The sequence below is a fragment of the Acomys minous genome, assembly GCF_964271855.1.
Source record: "Acomys minous genome assembly, chromosome: 17".
In the NCBI taxonomy this organism is placed as follows: Eukaryota; Metazoa; Chordata; class Mammalia; order Rodentia; family Muridae; genus Acomys; species Acomys minous.
In genome coordinates, this window is record NC_140500.1 from 987219 (window position 1) to 1014641 (window position 27423).

General features: G+C 44.0%; 1 protein-coding gene across 2 annotated transcripts in view; it reads left to right on the plus strand.

The window, feature by feature from the left end:
* Nucleotides 1-27423, plus strand: part of AMN1 (antagonist of mitotic exit network 1 homolog) — a 42918-nt gene that overhangs the window by 13402 nt on the left and 2093 nt on the right. For both annotated transcript variants that reach the window (XR_014775953.1, XM_084764865.1), the window contains exons 3-6: nt 2869-3013; nt 19345-19562; nt 20361-20417; nt 21392-21503. Coding sequence is in view for 1 of the 2 variants with exons in the window: in XM_084764865.1 (XP_084620991.1) it covers nt 2869-3013; nt 19345-19562; nt 20361-20417; nt 21392-21503 (532 nt within the window). In the remaining variant the exon portion in view is untranslated. The remainder of the gene's footprint in view (nt 1-2868; nt 3014-19344; nt 19563-20360; nt 20418-21391; nt 21504-27423) is intronic.

Sequence of the window (27423 nt, forward strand, 5' to 3'; positions counted from 1 at the left end):
ACCACATGCTGGCTCACAACCATCTTTACTGGAATCTGATACCCTCTTCTGGTGTGCAGGTGTTCATGCAGATAGAGTACTCAAATACATAAAGTAAATGAAAAAAGAAATCGGGCTGTTATTTATTGGTCTCAAGGAAACACTGAATAGTCGCTCCCCCAAAACAATGGGTATGTACTAACTACCCCAAACAATGAGGGGCACTTGGACATGGTAGATTACATGTGTGAGTTCAGTACTCAGGAGATCTGTCATGAGCTTCCAGTCAGCCTGGGCTACATAATGAGTTCTAGACCAGTGTGGATTGTAGGGTTAGACTTTGTCTCAAAAAGAGAGGAGGAGGAGGGGAAATGGCTGAGCAATTAAAAGTGCTTGCTCCTTTTCCAGAGGGTCAGAGTTCAGTTCACAGACCTTCCAACTTCTGTGCCTCGGCCCACCAGGGTTCGACTAACGCTCGGGAGGAGAATTTTCCTGTATAGAGACAGAACACTAGACACGAAGAAGGGGGCAAGTCTGCATTCTGATCAAACCCCGTTTATTGAAACTTTCACAGAGATTATATAGGCACAGAGGCATGGGTATTTGTGTAAGCAAGGGTTGCTATGGATGCCTAACTCTGGAATGCTCCAGCAGGTGTCTACCTTTATGGCTGCTATAATTGCAGGAGAGACATTCCAGGAAAGTTGTGAAGGATCTGGTTAGTAAGGAAAAAGCTCCCGGAACTGCTGCTCGCAGGCAGCTGGCCCTTAATCTGATCTTATCAGTAGTCCCACCGGAAAAGGAGTAGCTGGGGGGTCCAGAATGACCAGCCCCCACAATAGACCATAAACAGGTGTCTAACTGATGAACCATGGCAAGGTCAGCTGGTTTCTGGTAAATGGCAGACTGCTGGAGAAATAGGAACCTAGGCTCTGACAAGATGGCTGAACATTGGCCATGTAGCCCGTCCCCTACACTTCTGGTGACTCTAGTTCCTAGAGATCCAATGCTAGGCCTCCTTAATCACCTACACATCATTAAAAAAAAAATCTTCAAAAGGCTTGATGAAGCCAGTACAGTAGCTCACACCTTTCTTCCCAGTATTCAGGAGGTAGAGGCAAGCAGATCTCTACAAATTTGAGGCATATATAGTCTAGGTAATGTGTTCCAGGACAGCCAGGGCTACATAGAGACTCCGTCTCAAAATAACAACAAAAACCCATGGTGGTATTTACCTGTAATCCCAGCATTTAGGAGATTGAGGCAAAAGGAGCAGAAATTAAAGGCCAGCTTTTTCTAAACAGTAACTTTGAGGATAACCTGAGTTATATGAAAGTGTCTCAGAAAACAAACAAACAAAAAGGAGACTGGGGTTCAATAGGGAAGATGTGTGCCAGGCAAGCCTGATGACCTGAATTCAGTCCCAAAAGCCCAGAGAGGAAGGAGAGACTTGACTCTCCAAAGTTGTCCTCTGACCTCTACATATATAGAGTGACATAAATGCTCACAGATAATAATCCCAATGTAGTAATAGTAACAGTAATAGATTATTTTATAACAAAAGACTGCAGTACATGTTATAAAGAAGTAATATTAGGGCCAGACATGGTGGTACATGTCTTTAATTTCAGCATTCAAAATGCAGACAGATCAGTATGAGTTCAAGCTAGCCCGGTCTGCATAGAGAAAGCCAGGCCAGGCAGAGCTAGCACTCTGTATGACTAAGTATCTTGCCTACAATATTTAATATCTATTAGACATGTTGGGGACACTAAAATTCATTCAGTGGCTAAAAAAAAGAAGTGGGAGCTTTCCTCTTAAGTCAGCTTGTCACTCTCAAGGGCCTGAGTGTTACAGATATAGGGGAAGAGTAACAAAAGGGTAGAGAGACTAATACATATATTTTCTGGGAGTAAGCAAAGATCTCCCAAGAACTCAGGTGCCACCTCTGCTTATTCCTTTTGTGACCTGGAAGTTCTGGCCGTGGTGGCTGGTGAGCATCTTTAGTGTAAGTGATATCAGGGAAGACTAGACAACTCTAGGTCAAGTTAACCACTTCAATATTATTTTGGAAAAAAATATTTCTCAGATGTTCAGCACGTCTACACATAGAACTGTGTAAGAGCTAAAGATGAAGGCGACGGAGGAGACAGACGTATATGGGGACAGGCGTCAAGTGTCCCATTCCACTCCACTCAGCCACACACATTTGTAAGCTAGCAATACTGGTCAAGTCCCTGCACAGTAATGGATGACACAGTCCACAGCCAGATGTGTTACCTTCTTCATATTGCTCGCTATGTGACCTCCAAAATTGATGATTTCACTCAACTAAGAGCTGGAGATGCTGGAGGAAATGCTGGGGTTTTTCAGTAACAGCAAAGGAGAGATGTGTGTCCTAAGGGATTGGTTCTTCCTGTACGGGTGCTTAACATCAGGTATTGGAATGAGAGTGTTTCAAGGGATCAGGTTTTTTCTCTGGAAACAGTACCTGCTGAACAGAAGGACATACGTCGAGTTGAGTGAGTCAGAGGATGATGCCAGTAGAGAGAGATGCCAACACTGCGGCTGCCCAGGCCGGGCCCAATCTACACCAGCCATTTCAGCACTGAAGAATTCAGGCAACAAATGTTGCATTTCCAGCTAGAAGCTAATTTGTTTTGTTTGGGTTTTTTTTTTTTTCCCTGCTTTCTCTTCTCAATGAGAGTTAAATCCTACATTCTTAGCTATATTTTTCATCAGCTACTAACCTGTTAAAATCACCAGATCACTAACTATGGAAGACATGATAACAGAAAACTTAAGTTGGGGACCAGAGAGAAAGCTCAGAGTTGCAAAAGCTTTTTTATTTTGCAATTATTTTTTTTCAAAATCATGTATTTGTTACAGGTGTTACATCCTGAAGTCCAAAGATTAGATCTGAGGAGCTGTGATATCTCAGACTTGGCTCTCCAACACCTGTGTAAATGCAGAAAACTGAAGGCACTAAATCTCAAATCCTCCAGAGAACATAGAAATAGCATAACTTCAGAAGGTATGTTTACCATCACTGAGTGCGTGAGCAGGTCAGTGCATAGCACCTGGTAAAATTTTGGAGCAAAGAAGAAAAAAACATCTAAGAGTAGAGCTTGAGGGACCAGCAAGGTGGGAGAGGGCAGAGGGAGCCGAGCAAGGGGCCATGGCCTACATATGGAAATGCCAAAATGAAACATTTCTTTATATGTTAGCTACATTCTAAAAGAAAGCAAATATGAGCCAGACATGGTGGCACGTAATTGTAATGCCAGCATTCACGGAGGCAGAAGCAAGATCATTGCAAATTTGAGGCCAGCCTGGTCTACATAGTGAGTTTCAAGCCAGCCTGGGCCTACATAGCAAGAGAATATGAAGAGATAAAAAGCAAAACAAAACAAAATCAGAAATTATGTTATCAGTAAAACTATCCAAACTAAGGAAAAAATGTCAGAGTAAAGATGAAAGCAGTTGGCTCACACCTGTGGTCCCAGCACATAGTGGCACATGTCTTTAATCCCAGCACTCGGGAGGCAGAGGCTGGTGGGTCGCTGTGAGTTTGAGGCCAGCCTGGTCTACAAAGTAAGTCTAGGACAGCCGGGGCTATACAGAGAAACTCTGTCTTGGAAAACCAAAAAGAAAAAAGGAAAGTAAGCCGGGCGTGGTGGCACACGCCTTTAATCCCAGCACTCGGGAGGCAGAGGCAGACAGATCGCTGTGAGTTCGAGGCCAGCCTGGTCTACAAAGTGAGTCCAGGACAGCCAAGGCTACACAGAGAGACCCTGTCTCGAAAAACCAAAAAAAAAAAAGAAAAAAAGAAAATAGTCCAAATTAGTGTTGTTGTTGATAACCATTTAAGAAACATGGTAAGTCACTGCCATATATTTTAAACATATTTTAAAAGATACTGCTACATTTTAAACATTTTGCCGGTTACAGTACAAGACATGGCCATTTGCTATTTGGTTAAGGTTAAGGTTTATGCTGTTACCCAGGCACGATAACAAACGCCTGTAATCTCCATATGCAGGAGGTGGAAGCAGGAGATGAGGAGTTTAAGGCCTGAGCTGGTCGCTAGTTTGAAGTCAGCCTGGAATACAGTGAAACAGAGCTATTGTTTTGGATTTTAGAGCTGGCGAGGCAGGCAGGACTTGAGGACTGAGGGTCTGTAAGAGGAATCAGGTGGGGATTTTGCCAGCATGACCCTGGAAGGACCAGGTGCTGGAACTGAGTGAGAGGAAGGTAACACATGGCAGGACACAGGCAGGGAAACTAGCTGAGAGTCTGCCTTAGGCCTAAGCTTTTATAAGTCACAGTAAGTCTCTGTGTCTTTCTTCACCCACTGCTGGGTCCAAGAGAGTCTGGATGTAGGTCTTACTATGTTGATGCCGGCTGGCTTGGTGTTCACTATGTAGACTAGTGTATCCTGAACCGCTCAGCTGTGGGAACCGGGCAAGGCTAGCTTCCCTGAGCAGAAGCCCCCTCCCTGCCCTGTGCTCAGCCAGCTTGAAGTCAACTTCCCTGGGAGCTAGAGGAGGGGCTCACTTCCTGAGATCCAAACAAAAGCTCACCTTATCAAGATTAGGGCCAGCTTCCCCTTACCCCATTGACCTGTAGTGTGACAGCTACAGCAGATGAAATGTCTAGATAAGAGTCCCCCTGCAGCAGGACTCAAAGCTCCCCTCCTGTACCTTATCAGTTAAGGCCAACTTCCCCTATGCCCCTTACCCAGTTATGTGATGCCAAGGCAGGGAAAGTCCTACTTGCAGTTTCTACCTTTAAAAACCTTGTATTTAAAGGAATCAAGGCTGCTCACCTTCCTCAGCCTCTGGGGAACCAACAGTCCTTGCTCTGGAGCAAGATCAATAAAAAAGAGCCTGTGTACATTGTATCTGGCTGGGCTCTGGTGGCCTGTGGAGGTTTCGTGACTTGGGCATTTCACAGTAATCCTCTGGCTTCAACCTCCAGTATGGTTAAGGCACTTTGCTATCTATTTAGGATCTCACTCTGCAGGCTCGGCTGGCCTCAAGCTCACGGAGATCCTTCTGCCATCTACCTCCTGGGTGCTGCGAATAAAGGCTTCTACCACCATTTTTTAAATGCACTATTATAATAGCAATAATCATCTGATTAAGATGATTGAAGTGGCTCTTACTTATAAAGCCAGCACTTGAAAGGTGAAGGAATCTGGATCAAGAGAGAGAGAAAGAGAAGGAAGAAGAAGAGGAGGAAGAGGAAGAGGAGGAGAGGGAGGGAGGGAGGAGAGAGAGAGAGAAATCAAATAAACCAGGCAGCTTTATAAGACTGTCCAGTACCAAAGCCAAGCACTGTGAGGCAGGCGCAGCTAAAGAGATGGCTCAGCAGCTGACAACACTGGCTGCTCTTGTAAAGGAACCAAGTTCTCTTGCAACACCCACCTGGCTGCCTACAGATGCCTGTAGCTCCAGCTCCAGAGGATCCAACACCTCTTCTGGCCTCCTTGGGCACCACATACACATGTCGCACAGACATACATGTAGGATAAACATCTGTACAGATAAAATAAAGTTTAAAAAATGGCTGTGCAGTGATGGAAGCCAGCTCCAGCAGTAAGTTTAGTGCTCCAAGGAGATGTGGAGTTGGCAACTAATGTGAAGCAGGTACCTGCACACACACATGCACATACACACAGTGGGTGAAGCAAGGCTCCAGCACCTTTATTTTTTCTCGTAGTCCTTATATACCTTTCAAATATCCCTCATGCAGATAAAAGTCACATTACAATTTTTTTTTCAGGGTTTCTGTTTAGCCTTGGCTGTCCTGGAACTCACTCTGTTGACCAGGCCGACTGTGTACTCACAGAGATCCACCTGCCTCTACCTCCCTGAGTGCTGGGTGCTAGAGGCCAGCTCTAGACCAAGAGTGGTTGCAGCATTGGTGGGCGGCTGTATGCTTTAACTGCCTTTCTGGCTGGTGGCCTTGCTATTTACTCTTTAACTGTTTAACTTCCTGGCTGGTAGCCTTGCTATTTGATGCCAATGGTTGCAGTGAGAAACTCTCTCTATATATAGACTTTAACTCTTAAACTCTCAGGATCTGCTGGTCACCTGAGAGCATCTAAGCAGGGCCAAGAGCCTCATCAGTGGCGCTATGCAAGCCTCCTAGTTTTCCTGCCACCAAAACAACTCTCTAGCTGTAAAACCTTTTGTTGCTTCATAGCAGGAGGTCCTAATCAACTAAGCCAGGTGGCTCCTTCAACCCAGGGTACAAACTGTGACAGCCATGACAGTTTCCTGCTGTAAATAACAAGGGGTTGTAAAAAGAAAAACCTTGTTCCTTTTATCATAATGGCTAGCAGTAAACAGTGGAGAAACCTAATTAAGAAGGCTTATTATCACATACGAAACTTAGACGCAGGCAAAAGCATAACACACGTTTGGCAGACAAAGCAAACAGATTTTTAAGAATCTCACGCACACATGCACACCTACTCACATACAATCAATAGACAAAACAAGGACGCTCCCAGAGAAACCATTCATCCACATATATGTAAACGTAAATAAATAACTATGCATATACCTGTATACATACATAGACAGTACATACAATTAGACATATAGACAGACACATTCATGGATGAAGCAGATGGCTTCAACAACTGTTTAATTCTGTCTTGGGTTTTGGGGTTTTTTTTTAATTATTTTTTATTTTTATGTGCATTGGTGTTTTGCCTGCATGTATGTCTGTGGATGTCAGATCTTGGAGTTAGATGTTGTGAGCTGCCATGTGGGTACTTGAATTTGAACCCGGGTCCTCTAGAAGAACAGTCAGTGCTCTTAACTGCTGAGCCGTCTCTCTAGCCCTGTCTTGGGTTTTTTGTTTGTTTGTTTGTTTGGTTGGTTGGTTGGTTTGTTGATTGATTGGTTGGTTTTTCCAAGAGAGGGTTTCTCTGTGTAACAGTGCTCTGGGCTCACTTTGTAGACCAGGCTGGCCTTGAACTCAGAGATCAGGCTGGCTTCCAACTCACAGAGATCTACCTGCCTCTGCCTCCCAAGTGCTGGGACTAAAGGTGTGTGCCACCACGCCCACCACCCCACGCCCCAGCCTGTGTTGGGTTTGTATACAGTCTAATACAAAAGTTCTCTATGTATGGAAAAAAATTACCTTGTTCTAAAATAGATACAATTGCTACATAAAAAGCGAGTCACAGTAGGACTCTTGACCCTAATATCTAGCCCGATACTTCTTACAATGTCAAGTGGTGGCTTTCTCTAGATGTTCATTGTGAGCTCAAAGCAGTTTTATCTTTTTCTTATTTCAAATGTACATTGTGTGTTCAAAGCAAGAGATTTTTATGTCATGGTTTTTCTAAGGAACAGGCGTCTGTCTTGTCTTGTACAGATAGCCATTTGTTCTTTGTTTCTGTATTCATATGCTCTTCTTATTGCGGTGTACACCTGAGCCTTATCCTTGGACCAAACCTGAACGAATGTATTTCCTTGATTATTAATTTGTTTCTTTTTTTTTTAACAATTTATTTACTTTGTATACAATGTCCTGCCTGCACGTGTGCCTGCCCGCACGTGTGCCTGCCTGCACGTGTGCCTGCCCGCTCGTGTGCCTGCCTGCACGTGTGCCTGCCTGCTCGTGTGCCTGCCTGCACGTGTGCCTGCCTGCTCGTGTGCCTGCCTGCTCGTGTGCCTGCCTGCACGTGTGCCTGCCTGCACGTGTGCCTGCCCGCACGTGTGCCTGCCTGCACGTGTGCCTGCCCGCTCGTGTGCCTGCCTGCACGTGTGCCTGCCTGCTCGTGTGCCTGCCTGCACGTGTGCCTGCCTGCACGTGTGCCTGCCTGCTCGTGTGCCTGCCTGCACGTGTGCCTGCCTGCTCGTGTGCCTGCCTGCACGTGTGCCTGCCTGCACGTGTGCCTGCCTGCAGGAAGAAGGCCCGGATCTCATTACAGATGTTTCCGTCTCACATGGAGGTTCATAGAGCTCCTCCCAGTTGTTGCTGTACCACAGGAGGGTAAATTACACAAATCAAGTCAGAAATTCTATAAAACCGTCGTCAGGGATCATGAAAGCATCAATTGGTTTAAACCGCACTATTTTTCCCCCTGGGACAGGGTTTCTCTGTGTATCCCTGGTTGTCCTGGACTCGCTTTGTAGACCAGGCTGGCCTTGAACTCACAGAGATCTGCCTGCCTCTGCCTGCCAAGTGCTGGGATTAAAGGCGTGCGCCACCACACCCAGCTTATATTGTTTTCTAGGAAAGTAAATTTATAGTTAACGAGAGAACTTTAGGGCAGAGATCTTTTACTTTTCTTGAGAAACAGAAAAGGGAGAATCTATTCAGTCTGCAGGCTACGCAGTACTAAGTCCTCAAGGTGCACATCAAAGCTCACCAACAAATTTATAGTTACAAAACCAGGAAAATCAGATTTTACAATAGACACACAAACCACAGGGGCACTAAAACTTTACTGTCTCTGATCATTAGCCTGTCCCCTGTAGGTAAAGCCTCTGTAGCTCGTAGCACCTGGGCCCTCTGTTCTTGTTCTCTCTGACCTCAGCTGGTCTTCCATTAAATAACTAAGAATGTAGCCAGGCACAGTGCTGCACACTTGTAATCCCAGCTCTCTGGAAAGCAGAGGCAGGCAGATCCAGATCGCTTTTGAGTTCCAGGCCAGCCTGGTCTATAAAGTGAGTCCAGGACAGCCAAGGATATGAAGAGAAAAACCAAAAAGAACAAAAAAACCCTAAGAATGTGCTTTTTTTGTTTTGTTTTGTTTTGTTTTTTTCAAGACAGTGTTTATCTGTGTAGCCCTGGCTGTCCTGCATCTGACTGTAGACCAAGCTGGCCTCGGAACTCAGAGAGATTCACCTGCCTTTGCATCTAAGTGCTGGGATTTAAGCTGGTCTAAGAGTGTGTTTTAATACATTCTACAAAGTAGCTGGCAAAACACCCTGACCTGATTTAATTAATAGTGCATAAAAAGCACCTTGGTCTAATCTTCTTAACCATGCATATTCTTAAATTTTTCTCAGAAATCTTCAGCTAAATCATTAATCTTTCTGAGTGGCTTTGCTCTTTGGGAAATCACCTCTATTGTGATGTGTTGTGATTGCATTGCCCCATGGGGAGTCCCCTCCCCACCAGGATATTCATGCTATGCAAAAAACAGTGACTAAGGCAGCATCAAGTGCAGTAATGGCTTGCGGCATTAAGGGGTCTTCAAGAACCAGGACCCTAGGGTTTGCCTCTTCCGGTCCAGGTGTTCTCATGTGGCTCTGCTGACCACTGGGGGGTTTGCCTCAGGGTCCAGTACTGACTGCAGCTCCCGCATGGCTGCACGCAGTACATGTTTTATATGCAAAATATTTTCTCTGAGTAATTACATGAAATAGTGGATTTTTATATTTGGTTTAGGTTTCTTCCTTTTTAAATCTAGTATAGATTTTTTTCTATTTAGGATTTGAGGTGGGTTTTTGTTTTGTTTTATTTTTTTGTTTTTGTTTTTTCAGTATATAAAGAAGTACTCAGCTGGATATGGCAGCAGGTGCCTGTAATCATAGCTCTCAGAGGTCTCCCTTGGGCGTGTGTGATGGCACTGTCCTAAAGTGAGAAAGTGGAAGGAAAAACTTATTTGCATAAGTAGATTGTGGATAATTGTTTAGCTAGTTAACTTTATTTCCCAATCATTTTGGTTATCCACTTGCAATATTCATAATACTGTAAACAAGTCCTGAAATGTTAACATGAAAAATAACTCATTAGGAGGAACTCTGAAACAGCATGGCTGTTCTGATAGCAAATGAGCGACTTTCTCTATACCAAGCACTTACCTTACTCTCCACATATTAGCTGGACCTTTTCCACTTTTAATTTATTTATTTTGTGGATGTGTGTGTCCCTGTGGGGGTCAGAGGACAGCTTGGGGAATTGGTTCTCTCCTCCTACCATGTGGGTCCCAGGAATTTAGCAGCAAGAACCTTTGCCTACTGAGCCATCTTGTGAACCGCAGTTGGATTCCTTATCATTTAATTCAGTCCTGTCACTATGTACTTGGAGTTAGCATCATATTCCATCGTTAAGTCTGCCTTGCAGGACTGTCCCCAGTTCATATGGGCCATCCAGTAAGTACTTCTGACTAACCAGCTATACAAAAGTTCTGTGTCTTAGGGTTTCTATTGCTACAGAGAGACGCCAACTCCTATAAAGAATTGGAGCTGGCTTACAGTTCAGGGGTTTAGTCCACTATCATCATGGCAGGAAACATGGTGACATGCAGGCAGACATGGTGCTGGAGAAGGAGCTGAGAGTTCTACAGGTAACAGGAGGAGACAGTGAGCTTCTGAGCCTGGCGTGAGCTTCTGAGACATCAAAGCCCAAACCCTAGTGACACACCTCTGCCAACAAAGCCATGCCTACCTTAGCAAGGCCACACCTCCTAATAGTACCACTCCCTATGGGCATACGGAGGCAAGTTTTACTCAGATCACCACATGCTACAACTTGTTCCTTCTGTCAGTGCGAAGCCTCCTCCATGTTGTCTCAGCTGGAGCCATATTTGGTTTAACTGACCCCACACTCCTTTTGTATCCTTGCCATGAAAAGTCCCATGGGAAAAGACCCAACCCTGTTCTAGAAACTCTTGGTCAAAATGCCCCAGCTAACATCACGGTTTTTGTTTTGTTTTGTTTTTCAAGACAGGGTCTCTCTGTGTACCCTTGGCTGTCCTGGACTCGCTTTGTAGACCAGGCTAGCCTCAAACTCACAGCCATCCACCTGCCTCTGCCTCCCAAGTGCTGGGATTAAAGGCATGCATCACCACTGCCCGGCTTTAAATGCGTGTTTTTGGCTCCTGTGAAACTGCTTACCTGTTTCTCTTCCCCCTACAACTGCCAAACATGATATAGTTTTTCTTTTTCTTTTCTTTTCTTTCTTTGTTTTTGTTTTTCCTTTAAAAATCTCCCTGTAATGCATTGGAGGCTGCTCTGTGAGAACTGTTTTTCTCCAGATAAATAAAGACTCTCCAATTTGGACTTTGGTGGTGCTGAATGGTCTTTGGGTCTCAACCCTGGACACTCCTCAGGGATCAATAACTTGTCTCAGTGGCTCACAAAACCCAAGAACATACTTTGCTTTGTTACAATCCATGTGAGAAAGTTACAGACCATCACTAGTATAAGGCCAAATAAGAGTCCTTTATTTAAGCCAGAGCAGGCTCTTGTCACAAAGAATTCTCAGCAGAAGTTCAGGGATACAGCATCTGTAAAGACAGAAACCCACCGTAGCATCATTGTCAGGTGTAGATTAGGGGAACCTTGTAATGTTTGTTTGGCAGAACACAGCACCTGTGGTTATATATTCAGCCCTCATTTTGCTTACACACCTGGCTGTAGTCAGGTTCATGGAAAGGTGCTGCCAAGGTATAGTCAACCCTGGGTGGGTTTGCAGTGGAAAGAGCACCACAGACCCAAAATGGAGTTAAGGACTACATGGTGTTACCTCAGTCACTTAGCCATTTACTACTTGGTTGCAAATGGTACTGCTAGACTCAGGTCATCAGACTCTATTCCTGGAAGCCCGAGAGTCAGAGTCCAGAGTCGATGCAAAAGCAAATGTTATTGAGACAACTTGCTGGGGTCCCCTAAGCTCCGAGGAGATGGCAGACTCTGTTCTGCAAGAGTTGGGGATTAATATACCATATGCAGAAGCAGAACTTAGTGACAATGGTTGGTTAATGAGTGATAGGCTAACAATAAGGGGTCTACGGTAGTAAATTCTAAGTCGGGTGAGATAGGGGCTACTGCTAATTCTGGGGACAGGGTTAGGAGAGAGACTAGTGGAGAAATTTTAACTTGTTCCTCTCAGGTTACTGTTACTTTATTTGCTCTTATTATCGGCCTGTAACTCTTAACTTGCTTGCTCAGCTAACAATGCTATTGTCATGATGGCTAAGTCCAGGCCACCTGGAATCTTATATTTCCTTAGCTAATAATGATGTCACTGCTGAGTTCAGGCCACCTGGAATCTTAGAGCAGCAGCACAGAGAACATAGGAGAGTCTGGAAGGGTCCCTAGGAGAGGAGCTTTTGCCCCAACAGAATAGAAGTATTAGGTCAATAGCCCAGATCTGGCAGCCCCAGAAGTCTAGAATTTGCTACCCACCCCAAATTACCAATTAAGGAAATGGGTAACATTGAAAACCAGAGAAAAGAGGTTTAATCAGTGTACATTGGAAAAAGGAGCCAGTAAAGAAATCCAACAACACCAATTTCATCTTTAGGGGTACTGACACAAGTTTTAGGTTTAAGGAGAGAAAGAATTAGGGCAGGACAGCAATATATATGCCTGACTAAGTCATATGCCTGGTCAAGATGAGGTTCCACCCACCACTGACTAGTTCTGCTCTGGTACCTCAAGGCAGCTGAATGGTTAACTCTGTAGTTTGTGACCATAGGGAGCCAACCTGGCTCCTACATCATGTTACTTCCCCTACAGGGAGAAGCCTCGCCTTCATGGGTAGTTCTGTTCCCAAATAGTGTGCGCCCAGTCTTTGGCTCCTCCTTAAATCAAAGATGCCTGCAGGATTTGGGCAATTACTTATCATTGTGCTTCAGTCAGTGTTTTAAGTGGGTCACAGCCAAGTATTTCCAGATTCTTAGTCTCTTATCCACAGAATTTAAATAAATAAATAAATAAATAAGGATTCATACAATTTTGCAAAAGAAGTAAGGTAATTTTATACAGAATGAAGTCAAAGTACAGATGATAGAGGGTTGTATCATCAAGATTGACTATGGACCACCCTAGAGAATATTAAGGAACGCCGGGCTATAGCCTTCGGTTTGTTTTTATAGAGTTGTAAAGGGAAGTTGCTAAAAAGAGTCACACTACACTAAACTAATTAACTGATTAGAACTTCTGTGATTGTGCAGTGGTTGGAATGTTGTATGTCCAGAGTCAAGTTATAGTTACCTTTAGCTCCCTTAATAGACATTTACCGCCCTCCTTTTTGTGAGCTAAAGACAACTCCTTTGGAATGTAAAAACAAACTTGTTTCTACCAATCAAAAGATGGAGAATGCCCATAGATAGCGTCTTAGACCTACAAGTATTATTTCCTTTCTTTCCAGGATAGCCAGGACTACACAGAGAAACCCTGACTCAAAAACAGAAACAAACAAACAAACAAAAACAAAAAAAGGAAGAAAGAAATCCCATTCTTTTAAAAATATTAAACTTTGGAGTTACTTGTTAAGCACCCAAAGCTAATTAGCTGACACACTGGGGTTGTAGATGGTATGTGTTCCGTGACACTATCTCTCGGGAGGCATGAACGAACATCTGTTTACACCAGATAGTGGCAGACCAAAGTAAGGATACCAGCAAACTCCAGCTTGGTGAACCAATGAGTGTATCAGGGTTACTTACAGGAGCAGAAATGACTCAAAGACAGCTGCATCACCAAGTGTCCTCCCAGGCAGCTCAGTTGGCCTGAGCCTCTTCCAGGCAGTTGGGCTGGTCTTGGAAGCCTAGTGGATCTGCCCAGCTTCAAGGGCTTCCCTGAGCTTTCCTGAAGGATGGACTGTTTTTACTTCCTCTTTAGAGCATCCTGTTGCCTCACCTGTGAGCCCCCTGTGCATCAGGCCCTACCTTGTGAGAATGGACACAAGGGGAAGGTCTCTTGGATCCTAGACCATTTTCTGGTGACACAAAGTCAGGTGACTCCACGGAAAGGCACATCCTGACCACAGGAGGTTGAGTGGCCAGGAGGGCAGCCAGACTAGGCTGACTATTACCCAGGGTTGTTCCCATGGCAACAGGGGCCAGGCAGAGGAGTCCCCAGAACCTAATCCTTAACCCTAACTTCACCAGCAGGTCTTGCTTCTGAATAGAGATCACCCCACATCCTGGGCTGGCCTTGCCTCACTGGCTTCTTGGGGCTTCCTTGTCAGCACAGTGGCCTGCCCCTCACAATCTTTCTCTTCCATCCTCAGACCTAGAGCCCACATCTGCAATGCTGACTAATGCCAGCTTTTCCTTTCTCTGTCATAAGACACAGCACAGAGGACAGGAAATCCTTGTGTAGTGAGATTTTGGAATGTTGATTTCCTCCCCTCCCTCCCCCACCCCCGAGGCAGGGTTTCTCTGTGTAGCCCTGGCTGTCCTGGAGTCACTTTTTAGGCCAGGCTGGCCTCGAACTCACAATGATCCGCCTGCCTCTGCCTCCCGAGTGCTGGGATTAAAGGGGTGCGCCACTATGCCCGGTGGAATGTTGGTTTCTTTAAAAACAGAAATGTTGTAAGAATATGTTTTCATTTTTATCCCATGTGTGGGGATAAGCAACCGCTTTGCAGCAGCTGACTATGATTTGCCTCTTGCTCTAGCAGAGGCATGATTTTTGCCAGCTACAGATAGTGTCTATGATCCTGTGACATTTGGAATTCTGGGGACTTTTCAGAGGCATATACATGTTAGGGCTCCAAGAGAGGTGGTGGATTGTTGTTTGCTGTTGGTTGTGGTTGTTAAGTAGTGAGCAACAAAGAAACAAAAACAAGAACTTAGATATCCTGACAGCCAAGATAAAACCTGCCCCGAGGAGCTCAATGCCGGAGCGTGACACCCCTAGTCAACAGGAAGTTGCCCTTTTCTTTTTACTCCCCCCTCCCCTTTTTTGTTTCCTACCTAGTGTCAGGGGGTTGAAAAGATAGATTAAAGAGGTGGAGAAAGGTAAGAGAAAGAAGAACTCACAAACTAGCAAACTGCTGGCTAGCTGGCTACACCCTGGCAGGGCAAGGCTGTGGGAGTGGCTCTGGGGAGGCCAGTGGCAGGCAAAGATGCCATATGGGGCATGTTGGGATATTCTGCCACTTTGTGGACTCACTGCAGAAAGTGGCCTTTCCCCAGTGCTGGTTCTCCTTACCTCCCAGATCCACAGTGCCACACAGATGTCCTGGCATCTGTGGAAGTGGAAGAGCACTAGCCATCCATTCCTGATCACAAGGCTCCATGCCAGAACACCAGAGTCCACTGGACCCCATAGTGAGACAGCCCAAGAACGTCAGAGTCTAGGACTGAGGGAGGCAGAGGACCACGCACGATCCTGACATAAATGCCTTTGAGAGGAGCATCTGCTGCCAGAGTGGCCTATGCTGTACTCACACGGCCAGTGAGCATATGGTTGTCCCAGCTGCCTTAGCCATTTGCCTACAAAGAGCTCCCCTTGAAGTGCCGAGCCCCACAGGGAAGCCATTTGTCCTATGTTTGGACACAATTTTGGGCAGTCCAGAAGCGTGTCAGGCTTCCTGCCTGGGCATGTGACTCTCCAGACACAGCCTACAGACCTGAAGCCAGATCTCAGACTTACTAGCAGGGTGGCCTAGGCCAGGAACACGTGTCCTTCTTTGTAAAAGGCTAGTCATATAGACCAGAGGCCACCGAGAGGCCCATGGAGCAAGAGATGTGGTGGTTGAATGAGAACGGCCCACAGGCTCATGTATTTGAATATTTGGTTCCTAGTTGGTGAGCTGTTTAGGAAGGATGAATAGGACAGCCTTGTTGGAGGGGGTGTGCCACTGGGGGTGGAATTTTGTGTTTCAAAAGCCATACCAGGCCTGTTGGACCCTGGAGTCCAATTTGGGAAGGGGGTCACCATGAGAGACCACTCAAGTCACACAGGCTGGAGGTGTAGGTAAAATTTATTACTGACACATCAGAAGTCCCAATTGTCGATGTGTCAGGGTCCCTCAGCACTCGGGAGGTGAGAGACCCCGAGTGACTGTTACAGGCTAGATTTCAAGGCAAAAACCGCAAAGCAGGTAGAGTTGCTTATCAAGTTAAACCATATGGACATTAGGACATCTGGCATTGGGAAACCTCTTGTGGGGACTTGGGGATGGGTCCCTAGAGCAGTTACTGGAAACCATATGGGGACATATGATATTTTGGAACCTTGCATGTAACTAACTATTCAGGGAACTAGGGTGGAACTCTTGAGGTTAGCAGTTCTGAGAACTGGGAGAGGTTCTCAGGCCACTGGGCAAGCAAAGTTGGACAAGCATCTTATATTTTATAATTTTACAGTTTCTCAGGCCCAGTCTTGTTCTCTTTGCCCCTGTTTGTGAATCAGAGGTAAGCTCTGAGCCATTGCCCCTGCACCATGACTGCTGCCTGCTGCCTTGCTTCTTACCATGGTGGTCATGGAGTCACCCTCTGAGACTGTCAGCAAGCCCTCCAATTAAATGCCTTTTTTTTTTTTAAATATATGTCCTGATTGATGATGTTCTTAGTTCTGTTACTTTAAAAATATCAGGAAACTGTTGTTTTTAAACAAAATTCCAAACATTCAATTTTAACAGTAAGGACTGAGGAGCCAGGTGCTGGGGTGAAAGCTTACTAGCTCAGAGGCAGAGAAAGCACCCACCTAACCTTCCTGCTCAGCTGATGTCCCAGAAGGAAAAAAAAAAATCCCCTTCTCCTTCTCTATGCTATCTTAAAAACTGGAGAGATGGCTCAGGGGTTAAGAACACTGTCTGTTCTTCCAAAAGTCCTGAGTTCAATTCCCAGCAACCACATGGTGGCTCACAACCATCTATAATGAGATCTGGTGCCCTCTTATGGTGTGCAGGCATATAATACTGTATTTATAATAAATAAATAAATCTTAAAAAAAAAAAACTCCTCCAACTAAATGTTCCTCCTTTCTATGTCCTGTGTGTCTCTCCTCTGGACTTCCTCTCACTCTCTATGGCTTGTTCCTATGTTCACTTTCTATGGCTTGTTCCTATGTTCACTTTCTATGGCTTGTTCCTATGTTCACTCCCTGTCAGCTTGTTCCTATGTTCACTCCCTGTCAGCTTGTTCCTCTGTTCACTCCCTGTCAGCTGGTTGCTTATCACGCCTCTTTAACCTTGTTTACAGAAAGCTCTTGGATTCAAGGTGTGTGTTAGGGCCAAGCCACACCACAACTAGAAACAGGATTTTACAGTACACAATCTCGGGGTTCACAGTGTGATCAAATGTCCTGCAACATGAAACTGTTCACCTGGAACCACCCTGAGCGGTGTTGCAGGGCCATCGTCATTCACCTTAGGCACTAGAATAAACTAGGTGAGAGTGGTGGTTTTGTGTCAATGGCGTCTAAAGGAAGGCTGATTGCTAAGGTGGCTCTTTACTTTGATTGCTAGATTAAGTCATGTGTCATTTCTTCCTACTGTGCATGTGTTTTCCCATAATTTCCCTCCATGCCCAACTGTGCACAGGCACAGAATGGTAAATAGGAGCGTCTCCCTGAAAGTTTACAAAGAGACACAATTCTGCACCCAAAACCGGTTGATCTTGAATTCTGTTCTTTGTACCCGGATCCATTAGAAATGCGTTTGTTACTGGGGCCTTGGAGAAGATCTACACAGTTTCTAAATGCCTGTTTCAACATCACCAGAAAAATAAGTATATCTTCCTAAGATTCTGACAGGGCTGTTCCTCTTGATTTGTCTCTGCTTCTTTTTTCCCTTTGGCCCATCCATTCCTCCCATCCTTTTGCTTAAAAGGTATCAATTGCCAAATCATTCCTTAGAGCCATAGAATCCAAAATATCTCGCCTTTATAATGTTTTTCCCTAGTTTTTGGCTAATAGCTATGAAACTTAACATGAAGACTATATCTGTTTTAAGACAGGAAGCCAGTCATGGTACTCACATTTGTAATTATAGCACTCTCGAAGCTGAGGCAGGGTGATTGTTGTGAGTCCAAGGCCAGTGTAGACCACATAGTGAGTCCCTGACTGAAAAGATAGGGAAAGAGGGTAGGGTACGAATGAATGAATGAATGAATCAATCAATCAATCAATCAGTGAAATAGCTACAAAAGATCTGAGTCCATCGTGATGTTCTGGCCAGAGAGAAAGGAAACACTGGAAGATGCATGATGGCAAACTCTCCTGTCCCCACAGCAGATGGCGTACCAAGAAAAGCCTGAGAGTCGTGATGCTTGCCTGAGAAGCCTACATTCCCTATATAGTAAAACTGCCTCCTGGTTTCTTACTTCATTTCTGAGTTCTTTGCCAGTGACAGGAACTTGGAAATAGCCGCTGGAAAGCTCCATCTGGGTTTTTTACCTCTTAAGATCTCTCGCCCCAGCGCTCACCACTAACAAAACCGCTACCTCTATAAATCTACTTTCCTTGCCCCTGCATCTTGTCCTGGATGTACTTGTCCTGTTGTGGGATGGACTGTCCCATCCAGCAGAACCAGTAATTACGGGGTCGAGAGCGGAGCCATACCTGAAAGATGGGACGGGAAAGAGAGAGGCGAGACCAAGTAGCGTTCCTATCAAGGTCCGTTTATTGAATCAAAAGCAAAAGCTTATATGGGGTGGAGGCAGGAACTAAGCAGTAGGGGCGTCCCGAGAATGTCTCCAGATGATACCACCAGGGGAACATCCTGTGGTTTATCTCAGCAATTTCTATCTTATCTTAGCTAACTATCACTTGGAAAGTCCCGAGCTAACCTGCTAAATAACATCTGCAGGGGGTGAAAGGAGGAAGTCAGCTTTGGAACGGGCATCAGCATCTTTCCATAGCCAGTAGATTCTTTTAGCCTTGAATGACCCCGGGCTGGCTCCGAACAATGGACTGCTCTGAAAATGACTAACATACAATTGGTGATTGCTGAAATGAAAAGAGTCTTAGTCACATTTCTTACATGCACACGCACACACACACACACACACACAGGATGTATCTCAGTGGTAGAGCCTTTCCATATTTTATATGATACAAAATAATGAGCTCACTTGAAGGAGGAAAGAAAATAGTTTATTCTGAACCAGATGTGGATAGTCTAGGATACAGCTTCCAGTTTCCAAAAAAAAAAAAAAAAAAAAAAAGTGTTCCAAAGTAAAAGGAACTGTAATGACTTTAAAATACAAGGCAGAAGTAATTGTAATGCATTGCACCCTGTGACTACCTTGGTGGGGGTAAATTATATAGCCACTTTAAAGCAAGGAGACCCTGCCAAGTGGACTTAGAATCTTACTGCCTTCTTAGTGCAATAACTATATAGTCAGTTCTGGGGTCTGTTCTTTGACAAGGTAGGTATGTGTAACATGCATCCACAGAGGTGACCTAGCAGAGAATGTTCGGTCAGGAACACAAGGGCTTGCTTTCTAACGGCCTGAAGTAGCCTGTGTAAGAGCAGCCTCTGGTGTCTACTCCTACCTGCTCCCAAAGGCTGAGCTGTGTTCATATCCCATAAAGGAAGTCCTTGTCCCTCTGACGCTGAAGAAATTCTTTCCTGATAATTCCGTGGACATTTTTTAGTTTTGTAATTTACAAACATATAGTTCACTGATAGTGTGTTTTCTCCCAGGAATAAAAGCTCTGGCTTCATCCTGTTCAGACCTTCATGAAATTTCCCTGAAAGGATGCTGCAGTGTCACTGATGAAGGAGTCCTTGCACTTGCACTCAGCTGCCAGCTGCTAAAGATCATTGATTTGGGCGGCTGCCTGAGTATCACTGATGTGTCCTTACACGCGTTAGGAAAAAACTGCCCATCTTTGCAGTGCATCGACTTTTCAACTACTCAGGTAAGTGAGATGTAAACTATGTGCTCACTCAGTTACTATCCATGACTGATGAGACTATCATAGTTCTTTTGCCATTCCATGACATAGGTGGTGTGAGAGTGATTTTGCCTCTTGTAGCTTGCCTTCATAAAGAGAACATTTGCCCAACCTTGTAACTAAGTTAGTTATATACTGTGTGTTCACTTTGTTTATATATAATACCTTTAAGAAAAACAAAATAATCTTACTGTCCTTTGAATGCTCTGTGTAATCAGCTTTTAAAAGCTAAGCTGAACACATAGCTTTGATCTCACACTGTGGTCTTTCTTTTTCATTCCTGACTACTCCATGCCCCTGACTCAGACTAGTGTGCGTGTCTCCCTGTGACCTTCCATGGCCCTGACTCGGAACAGTGTGTGTGTGTGTGTGTGTAAGGTATAACATGATTTGTGGTTTTGCTTGCTGCTTGGGGTCAATGGGGTCAGTGAAATTCCTTCTTCCCTTGTAAAACTTCTGTAAAAGATTAATACAAAACTCGTTCCTTTAGAACATCATGCTTGATGTGATTTTCAATAAACAGAAAGTCCAGTCCTCTGTGAGGAGCATGGAGCTCATTCTTGGTTAAGCATCTCTTCATGCTGCAGTGCCACAGGTGGTTAATGATTACACTAGAATTTACATGTTTCCATTAACTATTTTATGTAGCAAAGACGGGAAGAAAATATGACTGAAATATATGTTTGCTGAATCATGGTTAATGCACTTCAGAAAATTCTTTCATCTCCATTACAGGATATGTTTCTTTTCCCTTTTGCTTAGGTATCTGACAATGGTGTGGTTGCGCTTGTTAGTGGACCATGTGCCAAACAATTAGAGGTAATTGTTAAATGGCTATGAAAATACTAAGTTTTATTTTATCCCCAGGAAAAAGGTATTCTTAGTGATTGGCAGGGTGTCAAAGAACAACTTGGCACAGTTGGTCTTTCCTTCCAACTTCACACAAGTCCTGAAGAGTTCAGGTCTCGAGGTTTGCATGGCAGGCCTCTGTATCCGCTGAGATAGCCTTCCCCTCTGGCCCTTCCATCTCCTGTAGGTTTTTGTTTGTTTGTTTTCATTTTTGTTTTTGCTTTATATTTTGAACCCAGATTGGCTTTGAACTTGCAGCAGTCTCCCTTCCTCACCTCCTCATTGGTAGAATGACAGTGAGTGTCCCTCCACACCCAGCTTTTCACCCTACTTTCTTTTTTTCCTAAAAACAAAAACAACAACAACAACAAAAACTAAAACTAAAACTAAAAAAAATACTTATGTTTGTTCCAGTTACAGATGCATGGTTTTTAAGCCAACTAAAAGCTGTAAGAAATCCTTTGTTGGCTGATAACCAAGATTAAGCTAGTGCCTCAGAGAGCCTCTAGGTCCTGAAACTCAGGGACACAGAATTTTTAAAGACAAAACCCACAATGACATCAAAGTCAGATGAGGGTCACAGTGACCCCACTATATTTGCTTTGGCCAGACATGACAGTTATTTCAGTCACAACATAACAATTTATTTTTATTTATACCATTATCAGTTATTTTAGTTTATATAAACATAAGTTATTTTGGTTAATACATTTGGACCATGGTCAGAGTCATAGAAAAATCCCAAGTGTTTTGTCAAGGCAGATGTAGCTGTGGGTGGGGCAAGGGGCTGAGAAATGCCTACACAGACACAAAGTGGAGTCAGGATGAGACGGTATTACCTTAATCACTTTAGTTCTTTTCGTATAAAATTTTCCAAGCCCTTTGTGCTGTTATTATAGATCTAGTTTTTAAAATTGTTTTCTTTCATTTTGTTTTCTACGTAGGAGATTAACATGGGGCACTGTATAAATCTAACTGATAAGGCTGTGGAAGCTGTCCTGACCGCCTGTCCTCAGATCTGTATTCTTCTTTTCCACGGCTGCCCCCTGATAACAGGTCAGTCTGACAGGCGGCTTGTATTTAAATCTGGCCTTCATCTTATACCAACTGTAAAACCCTGAGAAAAGTCCTGAGTCCTCCAGTTCCGTTATTCACTGCACTTACCGTGAAACGTGGCAGTGATGCACGTCCTTCGTAGCCTTACTCATCGCAAAGCAGATACTGGTCATGGTAGTGGTAACCGTGGTGGTAAGGCTCAGTGTCAGCTACATAGGGTGATGCCAGCAGTGGTCACGATCACAGTGTTAATAAGACGCTTTATGCAGGCAATGAAAAATGTCAAATTTGGCCGAGCATGTTGGCACTCAGGAGGCTGAAGCAGGCTGATCTCTGAGTTCTAGGCCAGCCTGGGTTACAGTGAGCTCTAGGACAGCCAGGGCTACACAGAGAAACCCTGTCTTGAAAAACAAACAAACAGGACAACAACAATAAAATGTTAAGTTTATTATATTCCCTCTATTATATAAGCTAAATGACTAGTTGACTCCGGTTTTCTCAAGATATAGAACGTGAAGACTGAGAACTTTTTAACCTAATGATCATCCCTGTAATCCCAACACTCCATGAGGCTGAAGTAGAGTGGATGGCTTCTTGTTCAAGGTTAACCTGAGGTACATGGTAAATTCCAGGCTGACCTGGACTAAAATTACTCTATTTCAAATACCTCCACAACGAAAGTGTTACCCATTGATGGCTGAGAAGACAGCAGGTATAGTTCTTGCTGCACAAGAGCTTGGATCACCAAACCCCACCTGTAATCCTAGTTCATGCACCCACAGGAGGCAGAGGCAAGGAAGCCCCGAACAAACTAACTAAAGTGGCAAGCTCTAGGATCAGATACAGTAGGCAGAAAGCAAGCAAGTGCGCGCGCACTCGCTCACACACACACACATACACACACACACACACACACACACAAACCATACACACACATGCAAGCACGTACACAACAACAGAACTCTAGCCATTGAATTATGTATGCTCTTAACTATATACTGAATAAGCAAAGGTGCTTATAAAGTGACCCTTACTCCCTGTACAGTATCACCATCACTATGCTTATCACTGAGCCCAGGCTAGCCCAGAACTCTAGGCGTGGGACACAGGAGTAGAGTTTGCTCTTGAGCCCTTTCAGTATAAGGATCTGCTATTTGCACGTCCTGTTTCCAGGAGATTTAGGCTTTCTATGTCATTTGACAGCTCTATGACAGGTCCTTCTGTCTGTGGGAAATTAATGCTTAGATGGGGTGGGGGGAGGAGAGAGAGAGAGAGAGAGAGAGAGAGAGAGAGAGAGAGTGAGTGTGTGTGTGTGTGTGTGTGTGTGTGTGTGTGTGTGTGTGTGTGTGAATGTATGCCATGTGTGTGCCCCTACCCTCAGAACCAGGAGAGGGCACTGGATTCCCTGGAGCTGGAGTTACAGGAGGTTGTTATAAGCCACCCAGCAGGTAACTCAAGTTCTACCAAAGCGCAGCAAGTACTCTTAACCACCGTGAACTATCTTTCCACTTCTGTATTTTAAAACTTTCATATTTTAAAATAGACTCTAAAATCTGAACGTCATGAACACGAATTGCATCAGATTTTTGAAGTGCAGCAGTCTGTGGGCCAGAGGGTTCTAACTCTCTGTCTTTCTGTGCTCTTTTCTTTGTCTAGGGATGGCTTGCACATACGTTATAAAGTTTACCTCTGCTAATTTAACCTTAAGTATCATGCTGGCTACTATCTGGAAATACTCAGATTGGCATTTCTCCTCCTATTTGTAATAGAAACCAAGTCAGGAAAAAATTATGTAGTCAATGAGAAAAGTTATTCTTAGGCAAAATCTTTTATTTGTTTATTTGTGTGTGTTCACATGCGTGTGAAGGTCAGAAGGTAACTTGCTAGAGTCAGTTCTCTGCTTCCATCATCTGAGTCTTGGGATCAAACTCTGATTGTCAGGCTCCATGGTAAGCACATTTACTCATGGAGCTGTCTCACTAGACCTGGACACTTTAAATAAATACCATAAAAGTAGAGAAGTATCTAATTACATGACAACCTTTGTGTAATAAAATTTTGTTTAAAGTTTGAAAACAAGAAATAAATACCATAACACTTAAAGTGTGTGTGGGGTAGTGTGCGTGTAGAGGCAGGAAAAAAATAAGTTCAGCAAAACCTATATTTAAATGGTTAAATATGTCTAGACTAATATGTAGATACCTAATTTTCAAAACTAGAAACATGTTGGGCTATGTAAATACAAAAACCACAGCTCTCATCTTCAGAGGAATAAATGATAGTTTATTCTGGAGCTATTCCAAGTGAGCATGGCCAGGGAGCACAGATCTAGGTTACCCCAAATTCCATGTTCTAAGTGAGCATGGCCAGGGATCTCAGATCTAGGTTACCCCACATTCCGTGTTCTAAGTGAACATAGCCAGGGAACACAGATCTAGGTTACCCTGAATTCCATGTTCTAAGTGAGCATGGCCAGGGATCACAGATTCCCCAAATTCCGTGTTCCAACATGGAAGCAGTTTCACAGGGTTTTTATAGTTTTATGGAACAAAGAAAATCACAAATCAGGGCAACTTTACCCATATGTTGGTGGGCACAGCAGAGAGGTGGGTGTGTCAGAATGGGGAAAGTGATTTATAGGTCTAGAGCTGTATTGGTGACATTCTTAGCTCCTGAATTGGTGGAAGATAATGTTCTGCTAAGTTAATAGTTTCTAGGAGTTTTTATTATTACAAAGTAAAATATTAGTTCAAATACAGAGTAGGGCTGTTCCAGAAGGCGAGAACTAGCCCAAGATGAAAAGTAATTAGCCTCTGAGACTAGAGAATTCCCGTCTCCTGTAGTGCTGTAATTCCAGTTGGTCCCTCAGTCTCCACAGATGCAGAATTTCCTCTCCGGGGCTTTTTTGTTATTGTTCACAGCCAGACACAGCTTCTTTTCAAGAATTTTTGTTAATAAGTAGTTAATTAGATTTTCAGATTAAGAGTATTTAAAATGAATTATATCATTATTGATATGATTGATAACCAAAGAAATGTTAATAGTTGGTGGATTCTAAAGGCCAGGAAAGTTTAATCTCTTTAAATCTTTCTCCATTTCTCAGATATGGTGGTCCAAGCCTTTGATACCACCATTTGGGAGGCAGAAAGCAAGAGAGTCTGTGTGAGTTCAAAGCCAGCCTGATCTACATAGAGAGTTTCAAGCTAGCTAGGGCTACATTAGGAGGCCCTGTCTCAAAAATAAAATCAAATAAATTTCTGCATTTATATAATAGCTGTAAATACTGCCCTGGCCAGTTATTTGTAAGCCTCCAAAGGATTGAAACATGTCATTATTTTTCGTCCTCCACATCCAATACAATGCCATGTATACTATTCCACAGGAGGCAGAGGTAGGAGAATCAGGAGTTCAAGGTCAGCCTCAGCCAGTGGGAGACAAGTCTGGACTACATGAGACTCTGTCTGGAAAAGAAAAAACAAAAAACAAAAACCAAGAAAGGTCTGGAGAAAGAGCTCACCAGGAAGAGCACAAACTGTCCTTGCAAAGGACCTGAGTTTTGTTCCTAGCTCTCATGTCAGCCAGATCACAACCACCTATAACTGCAGCTTCAGGAGATAGGTTATCTAACTCCATTCACCTGCATATACACACACACACACGTGTGTGCACATAGTTAAAATAAATCTGTTAAAAATATAATAAAACATACACATGTGGATATCCACATATGATATACTTAGAGTTTATTTTAGTTTCTTTCTCTGTTATCCTGACAAAACCACTTGTGGGAGGGGTTTCCCTGACTCACGGCCCAGGTTACACTCCGTCACGTGTAGACATCAAAGTGGCAGAAACTTGAAGCAGTTAGTCACAATACATTGACAGTCAAGAACAAAAAGTCATAGCATATATGTGCTTGCCTCAGCTCATGTGCACTTCCCTGCCCCGGGAAGGTGGCACCTGGGTCTCCACACCTCAGTTAACATAATGAAGACAGTCCCCCATAGATACACCCACTGGCCAACGGAATCTAGACAACCGCTTGTGTGGACTCTCTTACCAGGTGATTCTACGTTGTGTCAAATTGAATTAAAACCAACCACAGTTCAGTAACAAATAAAATGCAGTTATAGTTGTAAGACTTAAAGTAGCTCAGCCTTTTCTCAGTGATACTGTGACCAGGAGCAGTAGGAGGAACTGAACCCTCTCCTCCCTCAACTTGCTTTTAGTTACAGCATTTATTATAGCAACGGAAAATATAACATAGGGTCTCACTATGCATCCATGACTGGCCTGGAACTCTGTTTAGACTGGGCAGGTCTCTGACTCAGAGGTCTACCTGCTTCTGCCTCCCATGTGCTGGTCTGAAAGGTGTGCTCCACCTCGCCCCTGCATCGCTAGTGTACACAGCCCTATAGTTTGTCACTCGATCAACTCATTTCTAAATATCCCAACCTTTTGTTATTTAGAGTTGTTCTTTCTGTTTTGTGAGACAGATTCCTACTTTGTAGCTCATTTTTGTCTGGTGCTTGTGATCTGCCTGCCTCTGCCTCCCAAGTGCTGGAATCACCACACCCAGTTTATGGTGGATTTTTAAGGATAGTTCTTCTATTCTTGTTTGTTCAACGTGAGCAACATGCTGCCATCCTGTGCTTCATCTCCCCCCCCCCTACTTTTTATTTTAGGTTTTGGGAGTTTTTTGTTTGGGGTTTTTTTTTGTTGTTTGTTTGTTTGTTAGCTAGACTCACTCTGCCAGGTGTTCTGATATACACTATGTAGCCCAGGCTTGCCTCTAACTTATGATAATAGATTGCCAACATGCCTGGTGTCCACTTTTCAGTTTTAAGGGTCTTAAAGTTTCCATTAAATAATTGCCTGGTTTTAAGGCTGAGTGATGGTGAAGGGAGGAGGACTAGATTAGCAGTAGAGTTTGCCTACAATGCTATGACCCCAGGTTGAATGAATACATGGCATGGAAGGGGGAAATGTCTGATTAGCAATTACTTTGATTCCATCTGCAGCCGTATATAGCAGGGGCTAGGCATTTGTGGTACCCTGAATGAGAACACCCCATATGTTTGAATACATAGTTTCCAGCTGGTGGGAATGTTTCAGAATGGTTAGGAGGTGTGGCCTTATTGAAGGAGTTGTGTTACTGAGAACAGAATGGATATTTCAGGAAGCTCCCATCCCCAGTGTTTTCTCTCTGCCTCCTACGTATGGATCAGTGTGTGAATGATCAGCTATTCTGTCACCATGCTTTACTCCACCACCACGGATTCGATGCTTCTAAAACAATAAGCCCAACTACATACCTTGTTTTATAAGTTGTCTTGGTCATGATGTTATTGTCACACCAATAGAAAAGTAACCAAAACTGAAGGTGGTGCCAGGAGAGGGGGATATTGTTGTGACAGCCTTGACCATGCTTAGTTCTGGAAGAAAGTGGACGATCCTGGTACTCTAGACTAGGACCGCAGCTGAGCCTGGAAGCAGAGCTCGGTAAGCCATCCTAGTATGGTCTTGGAAGACAGCAGTGCTGAGAGCAGTGCTGAGAGCTATGTGGGCTATGGAGGCTGGCTCAGGAGATTTAAGGGGGAGCAGTGTTAGCAACTTGGCCAGAGACAATTCTTTATTGTCTTTATTGTGATATTTGGGCAAACACAGTGGCTGTCTTCTACCCTTGTCCTAAGAATTTATCTAAGGCTAAGTTGACAATGATGAACTAATTTATTTGGCAGAGATTATAATACAGCCTAATATTGACTTTGTTGCATGGTTATCAGTGATTAAACCTATGCCAGTCTGCAATGGAAATGAGCAATGGGGCAAAAAGAAACACAAAATGTACAGTTTGAAGAGAAAAATGAGCACCAGGAAATTTCATGTTGGAGCCAAGGCTGTGCTGAGAGAGAAATGG